This window comes from Galeopterus variegatus, unplaced genomic scaffold (genome assembly GCF_000696425.1).
Source record: "Galeopterus variegatus unplaced genomic scaffold, G_variegatus-3.0.2 Scaffold6505, whole genome shotgun sequence".
NCBI classification, from domain to species: Eukaryota; Metazoa; Chordata; class Mammalia; order Dermoptera; family Cynocephalidae; genus Galeopterus; species Galeopterus variegatus.
Genome location: NW_007732616.1, coordinates 63,055 through 72,740, shown reverse-complemented (window position 1 = coordinate 72,740; position 9,686 = coordinate 63,055). Strand labels below are relative to the sequence as shown.

Sequence of the window (9,686 nt, the reverse complement as noted above, 5' to 3'; positions counted from 1 at the left end):
TGAGGAAAATAGCACCCCTTTCTCCCCAGTGTCTGTGGAAGGGTAGGAGCCTAACTGTGGTAGGTGCCTCCCTCCAAGTTGCAAATCTACCTCCTGTAATAGATATGAGACGTTTATTTTTCTTTTAGATAAAGCCAATTAGCAAACCCAGCTGGCCATCCCATTCACCAGATAAATTTAGGATGAATATATATGACAAATGCTGCTGTCAAAGTCCTCTTATTTGAGGACTAGCTGTTGTTTCTCTTGAGAACAGTGTGTAATGGATTGTGTGTGCTTGGCTATATGAAAGGGTGAGATTTATCTCTGACTTTGCAATCACAGCATATCCCATTCCGGTTTAATCCTTATTCAGTAATAAAACTGTCTTATTTCTCTTCTACCTTTGCGGAGAGATTTTCTGGGTTGGGACATTTTGTTTTTAATTCTATTTGCCACCACCAGCTTATCATAAGCCTCTCAGGTATACCCTCCCAGTCAAAGGTATATTCTAGGTACACAATCAGCTCTATTTAAAAAAGAGAGAGAATTTTCTTTCTTCCTTTGCAATCCTTGTGCCTATTACTTCCTTTCTTTGGCCTGAATAGGACTTGCACTGGTTAGAAAATCCAGTACAATGTGAAATACAAGTGGTGATAGCAAAAGTGTTTATCTCATTTATGATCTTGGGGGAAAGTATTTGCTATTTCAGCATTAAATAGGTTGTTTTCTTTATGTTTTTTGTAGCTACTTTTTATTGCATGATAACAAGAACAAAAAATGTGCTCTGACTAAGTCAGCTAAATTGCAGTGCCTTGGGGGATCTGAGATAAGTCAGCAGTCACATTAGCATGTCCTGGAAAATGTTATTAAAATACTGTTTTTACTTAGGAGCAGATGCAATAGCATCAGAAAGTCATAGAGTAACCTGGAGTGCTTCTTGTAATCCTTATTCTTGATCCTTACATGTATGATATACCCTAGTAACAATCCCAAATCTATGCATCATGTACAACCAATAGAAAAACTGATTAAGTGATTAGGCAGGGCTGTCCTCTTTCTCTCCTTTGATTCTTCCTCCTTCTTTTGATTATAAACTGATGAGATCAGGTGGCCTCTTCGGAGTGCATTTCTTAGAGTGACCTGAAATTTGCATTTCCCCAGTTGCAATCATCATATTGATTTAATGAATCCCGTGTTTTAAATGTTCAGCCTCAATTTCTTTTAGGTCAACATTTAAGATGTCTCCTTTTATTCCTGCTGAGATTTTTAAAAATCATGAATAACTGTTGAATTTTGTCATTATTTTTCTGTATCTATGGAGATGGTAATGTGATTTTTTCCCTTTTATGTTAATAAGATAGGAATAACATATATTGATTTTTCACATATTAAACCACTGTTGCATTGTTGGAATAAACTCAATGTGGTCATAATTTTTAAAAATATATTGCCAAATCGGATTTGCTAATATTTAATGTAGGATTTTACATCTACATTTGTGGGAAAGAATGAGTTGAAATTTTCCACTCTCACATTGTACTTGTCAGATCCTTTATCCCTTGATTCTGTCCTCAAAATGAGTTGGAAAATGACTGTAATTTTGTGTAAGATCAGTGTGATTTCCTCCTTAAATGTCTGAAAGAATTTACCAGGAAAGCCAGCTAACCCTGGAAGGTTTTTTATGGAAAGGTTATTTAATTACAGATTTTTTTTTTAATAGAAGACTATTCAGATTTTTATTTTTATTTTTTGGTTTAACTTTTGATAATTTGTGTTTCCTAGAATTTTGTCCATTTTATCTAAACTTTCCATTTTATTGGCAAAAAGTTTTTCAAGCTATAATATTATTATTACCTGCAAGATCTGAAATAATGTTCTCTTTTTTTCTTCCTCATATTGGTCATTTGTTTTTCCTCTATTTTTTTTTATCAGTAATGCTAGAGAGCTAAATTTTTATTAGTTTTTTCAAAAGAACCAACTGTTAGTGGTGTTGTTTATTTCTAATGTATTTCTTTTTCCTTAATTTCTACTCTTTTATTTCCTTTTTTCTACTTAGATTTGTCTTTTTCTAAATTTTCAAAGTACTCAATTCATTGATTTTCTGCCTTTCTATTTTCCTTTCTTCCTTTTAAAATATGCATTTAAGATTATAATTTTCTCTATAACCAAATCTTTGACTGTATCCTCCAGGTTTTGGTAGTGATATTTTTACTATCATTCAGTTAAAAATTCTTCCTAATTGTTTCTGTGATTTCTTCTTTAACCTATGGATTATTTAGAAGTATATCTATTAATTTATAAGTTTGGATTTTGCGATAATTTTATTATTGGCGTATAGCCTAATTCCATTGTACTCCAAGAGCACACTCTAAATGACTTTAATCTGAAATTGACTGGGGCTTGCTTTATGGACCACTGCATAGTCAATTTTGGTAAGAAGAAATTCCATGTTCACTTGAAAAGACTGTGAATTCTGTCAATGTCGTGTGCAGGTGCTATACATGTCACTTAGGTCATGTTTGTTAGTTGTGTCGTTTAGATCTTTTATATTCTTATTAAATTTTGTTTATTGTTCTATCATCTGTTGAGAGATGCGTTAAAGTCTCCCACTGTGATCGTAGATTTATTTGTTTTCTTTCAGTTTTGCCAATTTTTTTTCCATATATGTAAAAACTATGAAGCTGTGTGAAAACAGATTTAGAACGTCTGTGTTTTTCTGATGGGTTAACCCCTCTATCCATCTCAGTGTCTCTCTTTCTCTCTAGGAATGCTTCCTTTTTTTTTTGGCCGGTAAGGGGATCGTAACCCTTGGCTTGGTGTTGTTTGCAGCCAGTGAGAGCACCGGCCATCCCTATATAGGATCCGAACCCACAACATCAGCGCTACCAGCACTGCACTCTCCTGAGTGAGCCACAGGGCCGGCCCTAGGAATGCTTCTTAATTTAGAACGTTCTTTGTCTGATGTTAGAAAGGTTATGCCAGTTGGCTTTTGGTTAGAAGCTTGAGGATATACTTTTAATGATATAATTTCTGTTATTTATCTTTCAACCATTCTGTATCCTTATAAGGTGTGTCTCTGGTAAGCAGTAACTAGTTGGGTTTTGTTGGTTTTTATTCAGTCTAACACTCTTGGTCTTTATTCAGAATAACAGCAACGAAAAAGAGAATGACAGATGCATGTAAATTCAGTGACATTTGCTGATGTAATTGGGTTTATATCTACCTTCTCACTCTTCGTTTTTTATTTGATGCATCTATACTATGATCTTTCTTTTCTTTTCTTTTACCATTTTAATCAAATTTTATTGGAGTTTTTAAAAACCAGTATTGTCACCCCAGTCTCTTTTTTCTTTCTTGAATTCTTTCCTACGATCAAATATTTTCATTCCTTTGTTTTGAATTTTTAGTTTAAAAATTATATAGTCTTTAACCGTTACTTTAGTAAAGTTAGAGATTATAATATGCATCCTCAATGTATGATGTTTCAATATAAACTTTTTTTTTTTTTTTTTACTATTTCCTTTACCATTCAAGGAGCAAAGAGAACAGACACCTTTGAACAGAAGTGATAAAAGCCAGGAGATTATGGAATCAGATTTTTTAAGTTCTGAAAGAAAAGTACTGTTAACGTAGAATTCTCTACCTAACAACAACAAAAAACTTTTAAAAATGAATGCAAAATTAGAATTAAATTAAATTAGAATGCTTTAACATCTTTTATCCTCTACCTACCTTTGGCACTTTTATTATAATAAATCTTCTCTATATATTTAATTCTTACTAATGCTAGTATTATTGTTTCATACACTTAATATTCATTTGTATTTAGCCACATATTCACTTTTTCCATCACTTTATTCTGTTCTCTGTTTTTATGCTTCCACATGGAGTCATTTACTTTCTGACTGAAGAACTTCTTTTAGTATTTCATAAACGCAAGTCTACTGGTAACAAATTATACGTTTTGATGTTTTTTCTAAAAATCTTTATTTTGCATTCATTTTTAAAGGAAAGTTTTTTGTTGTTAGGAAATTCTAGCTGAGTAGTCTTTTTCTTTTTTTTTTTTTCTTTTAAAAAGATGACCGGTAAGGGGATCTCAACCCTTGACTTGGTGTTGTCAGCACCACGCTCAGCCAGTGAGCAAACCGGCCATCCCTATGTAGGATCTGAACCCGTGGCCTTGGTGTTATCAGCACCGCACTCTCCCGAGTGAGCCACGGGCCGGCCCGAGTAGTCTTTTTCAACACTTTAAAAATCTCATTTCATTATCTGGCTTTATCACTTCTGTTGAGAGGCAGCTGCTGCTCTTCTTTAATCCTTGGATGGTAACATGTCTGTTGTGGGTTGAACTGTGTTTCCCAAAAAGACATGTTCAAGTCCTAATCCCAGCACCCATCAATGTGAGTCTATTTGGAAATAGGATCTTTGCAGATATAATATTGTTGGTGTCCTGATAAAAAAAGAGGAAAATTTGGACATAGAACATGCAAAAAGAATTCCGTGTCATTACGGAGGCAGAGATTCGATGCATTTGTGAGCCAGGCAGTCCCAGCATTGCTCTCAGCCACCACCAGAAACTAGAAAGAGGCAAGGAGGGCCCTGCCAATACTGGGTTTCAGGCTTCTAGTCTTCAGAAAAGTAAGACAGTAAATTCTTGCTGTTTTAAGCCACACACTTTATAATAATTTGTTATGGCAGATCTAGGAAACAAATACATATCTTTTTTGTTTTTGCTGGGGGGAGTGTTGTTTTAAAATTTTTCTTTTTGTCCTTGGTTTTTAAGCATTTTGTGGCATTGTTTCTAGAAGTGATTTTCTGTATATTCGTTTCCTTTGGGGTTCTCAGAATTTTAAAAATCTGTGGCTTGTTGTTGTTGTTGTTTTTTCCAATATGCGAAATTCTCAGACATGAACTCTTTTTGTTTGTTTGGTAGCTTTGCTTGTGCAAGACCTTAACTCTTTAAGTACTCTTTTTCTCTTCTCCTTCTGAAATTTTAATTCCACAAACATTACAACTTGTCACTGAGTCTCATGTTTTTAGTGCTTTTTTCCAGTATTTTTATTTTTTTTATCTATTGGGCTTCAACTTGAATAATTTCTCTTGACCTGTTTTTCATAACTCACTAATTATTCTTTTTGCTGTTAAGCCCAACTACTGAATTCTTAATTTCTGTTGCCTATTTTTAACTCCAGAATATTTATACTTTTTACAGATTATAATTCTCTGGTGATATTATTCATCTATTTTTTTGAATGTAATAATCCTAGCTATTTTAAAGGTGCTTATTTCCAATATCTGGATCACTTGGAGGTTTGACTCTATTATCTGGTTTTCTTTCTCTTGCTTTTCAGCCACACAGTCTTGTCACTCAAGACTTACCTGGTAATTTCCAAGGGGAAGAACAGGGTTCAATGGTCAACAGAAGAAGCGACTGAGATAAGTAAAAATGTTTTCCATCATACCTCAGTATCTGTGAACTCGCTGATATCAATGAGCAGTACTCAAGGGGCGAGCGAGGTGGTTTGAAGGCTTCGGACGCCCTTCAAGAAGACAGCCCGTTGGGTACTCAGCCCCTGGCCTTGCTGGCCTGAAATCTTCTCTTCTTAAAGCTCCATTGTGGGCCAGCCCGGTGGCGCACTGCTACAGTGTGCTGCTTGGGAGCGCAGCAGCGCTCCCGCCGAGGGTTCAGATCCCACATACAGACTGGTTCCCGCTCACTGGCTGAGCGAGGTGCGGGTGCAGCACTGAGGGTTGCGATCCCGTTGCCGGTCCCGGTCCGGTACGGGCGCGACACTGAGGGTTGTGATCCGTTGCCGGACACGAAAAAAGACAAAAAGGAAAAAAAAAGCTCCATTGTCACCTAGACTGAAGGAACTCAGTGTTCTCTAGATGGGAAAAGGCGTGAGTCCACGCACTCACCTGTTTCCTTGCAGTCATTCGTTTCTTCTAAAAATGAAGAAGGAGAAAAAAAAGAAGGAAGAGGAAGGAAATGAAGGAAGGATGGAAGAAAGGAAGAAGAGCAGGAGGAGAAAGAGGAGGAGCAGAGGGAAGAGGAGGAGGGAAGGAAGGAAAAGGAGAGGAAAGAAGGAAGGAAGGAGGTGAAGGAAATAAAAAGAAGAAAAGAAATCATCAGTACATTATGAAATGGGTAGAAACCAAACTGTGAACATGGCTTCTCGGTGCCTCGGTTGAGGAGGGAAGGAAATGCAATGCGCCTCCTTAGTGTCCCTTGATCCCAGGCACTCTCCTTCCTCAAGGCCTTTGCACATGCTGTTCCCTGTGCCTGCAGTGCCCTTCCCCAGATATACACACGTCTGGCTCCCTCATCTTCTTCAAGTCTTTGCTCAAATGTCACCTTCCCTGGTTGCCCTTTAAAAACCTACCTCCTCCCACACTACATTTTTGTCTCCTTCACTCTATTATCTTCATAGGACATAACAGTATCCACAGACATAACCCACTTCTCTATTTCTTTTCTTTCTTTCTCCTCTAACCTACCTCCTCCCACACTACATTTTTGTCTCCTTCACTCTATTATCTTCACAGGACATAACAGTATCCACAGACATAACCCACTTCTCTATTTCTTTTCTTTCTTTCTCCTCTCATTGGAATACAAATTCCATTTGGGCAGATTTTTGTCTGTTTTAATCCATGCTCTATCTCCAACACTTAGAATCAGACTTAGTACAGAGCAGTTAAAATTAATTAATATTTCTTGAGTGAATTAAAAAACAAACACTTATGCTCATGATGATGACAATACAGAGTGTAAGGTTTGATGATATCTAAAAACTCTTCCAACGTAATAAAAGCTCATAACTCTATACTTCTCTGCACAGGCATGAACACAAATTGTGGGGCCACATAGCACAGTCACCAAACTTACCATTCAAAACCTGGAGGCTCAGCAAACCTGAGGAAAGCAACAACATACAAATCGAATCACAAAAGGCAACATGATAGATCCTCCCAGATCAGCAGATTCGATAAGCTCCCCCCCAGCCACTCCTCCTCCGAGACGTCCTCCTGGATTCCCAAGCACCTTCTCTTTTGCACTGTCCTCATTGCCCCCTCCCTCAGGACAATATTGATTCATACTGTGTTATAACGATCTGTTACTTGTCTGTATCCCCCGTCAGACTGTGAATTTATGTAGAGGTTTGGGCATGTCAGATTCATCTTTCAGGTTTCCTCCACTCTGCATGGGCCTGGCACATACTAAGTGTTAAAAAAACAATTTTTTTTTTCCATATAAGCTTCCCACAAAGACCCCAGGCATGCACGGAGTCAGGTAATTTACCTAGGATCTCTGATGTCGTCCGTCCAGAGGAAGTGTTGTCCAGGAGGCAAAACAGAGGTCAGGGGTGCAGACAGGGTTCAGAGTGTTGAGTCCAAGGGGCCATGAAAGATGAAGCCATATGTAGGGGGAAAAATTACAATATCACAAGGCAGGGGGACTGGGAGCAAATAAGGGCAGAGCCCAGGGTGGGCCGTGGTGTGCACTTAGGACTTATGGCAGTAAATGGGGGCAGACCATTGAAGGCCTCACCATGTGGGTCAGAAGGTAAATCTAAAAGCTTAAAGAACTTGCACAGTAGCAGAGTTAGGTTGGGAGAGAAGCCACCGCTCCTTTGCCATCTTTTTTGTATATTTAGCGTCACTGTGATGTAGGCACCTTACATACTTTATATCAGGGGGTGGCAAATTACATCTCACTGCCTGTTATTGTTGTTTCTGAACTTGTTTTTTTAATACCTACTTGACTAAAATATAATTCACATTACTTAAAATTTACCCATTAGAAGTGTACAAGTCAATATTTTTTTGTCCCTTTACAGAGTTGTGCAACCAGCACCACAATCAGTTTTAGAACATTTTCGTCACTCTGAAAAGAAACCCTGCACCCACCATTAGCCGTAACTTCCAAATCCTGTACCCTTGAGCAGTCGCTCCCCATTTTCCTCCAGCTTGTCCCCCTCCTTGCTGTGGTCCTGGGAAATCAGCTTTTTCTGTACATTTCATATAAATAGAACCAAACCCTATGAGGATTTTGTGTCCAGCTTGTTTCACTGAGCATCATGTTTTCAAGGGCAATTCGTGTTGTAGCATGTATCAGGGCTTCATTCCTTTTCATGGCTAAATAACATTCCATTGCATGAATAGGCCACATTTTATTTATCAATTCATCAGTTGATGGACATTTGGGTTAATTCCCGATGCCTGCTTTTGTAAATAAAATTTTATCAAAACGCAGTCTCGCCCTCTCATTATGTATTGCCTATGGCTGTTTTCAAACTGCAAGGGCCGTGTCGAATAGTCAAGTGCATCGTTCAGAGAAGGAAGCTGAACCATTCAGGAGCTGGATCCAAAGTCTAGTAAGTGGCCCTGTCAGGACTGATACCTACAATGCCACACTCTGTCAGTGCTGATTCCCTCTCTGAGCTTAATTTTCTCTTCTTTAAAAATAGGATAATAATAATACATCAAGTGAAGGAATGAGGCAGGAATGACCTCATCTGTCTGAGCTGCTTCAAGCATTATAGAATCATGGTTAAGAACACAGCTTGGGATCAAGACTGCCTAGGTTTAAATTCTTCTCTGCACCTTACTGGCTGTGTGACCCCAAGCAAGTTACTCTCCCTCTCTGTGCCACAGTATCCTCACTCGTAAAATGAGGGTGATGAGGATTATTATGAAGAAAGCACATAGGACCATGCCTAGTGCCTGGAATGTGCTCTAGAGGTGTGGGGTATTATTTTTTGATTTGGTTTCTCGTACTAGGATCTCTTAGGTTTAACTGAAGCTCAACCTGCATGAATTTGGAGGTGGCCATGAGGCATGGACCAGATGGTGTATTAGAACTGGATTTTATACAGCTTTGAATGTGGGCCAAAAGGCTGTGACCTCAGCCAAAAAGTGGAAACAACCCAAATGTCTATCAATGGATGAACCTATTTTAAAAAAGTGGTCTATCCATACAATAAAATACTATTCAGCCATAAAAAGGAATGAAGTACTGACACATGCTACAATATAAGTGAACCTTGAAAACATTATGCTAAGTGAAAGAAGACAGACACAAAAGACCACATAGTAGATGATTCCACTTATATGGGGGTACTTAGAGTAGTCAGTCTCATAGAGACAGAAAGTAGATTGGTGGATGTCAGGTATTGAGGGGACAGGAGAGAGTGAGAAATGAATGCTTAATGGGTATGAGGTTTCCTTTTGGGGTGATGAAAAAGTTCTGGAGCTAGATAGAGGTGGTGGTTGTATAACATTGTGAAAGTACCAAATGCCATTAAATCATATGCTTTAAAGTGGTTAAAATGGTAAATTTTAAGTTTTGCGTATTATAACACAATTTAAAAAAAAGTTTAGCAAAGAGTGTGTGACCTCTATTGGCCATACAGTGATGTTTTTAGGGAATGGCATCATAAAATGACCAGAGTTGGTCTTCAGGAAAATGAGTCTGACTGTATTCAAGAGTGAGAGGCAGCAACATGGTTAAGCTATGGAGTCACAAAGACCAGAATTCATAACCCACCCCTGCCTCTGGGCTGTGCAACGTTGGTCTAGTTACTCAACTTCTCTGTGCCTCAGTAAAGTCCAGATGAATAATGCCTGCCTTGTGAAGTTGGATTGAATTATGTCCCCCCAAACTCATTGAAGCTTGAATTGTGTCCCCCAAGTTTTATGTA

At 38.1% G+C, this 9,686-nt stretch overlaps 1 protein-coding gene across 1 annotated transcript in view; it reads right to left on the bottom strand.

The window, feature by feature from the left end:
- Positions 1 to 9,686, bottom strand: part of LOC103606343 — a 34,593-nt gene that overhangs the window by 4,603 nt on the left and 20,304 nt on the right. The window contains exons 3-4 of the mRNA XM_008590957.1: positions 6,872 to 6,898; positions 5,902 to 5,928 (exon numbers count right to left, since the gene is read on the bottom strand). Coding sequence (XP_008589179.1) covers positions 5,902 to 5,928; positions 6,872 to 6,898 — 54 coding nt within the window. The remainder of the gene's footprint in view (positions 1 to 5,901; positions 5,929 to 6,871; positions 6,899 to 9,686) is intronic.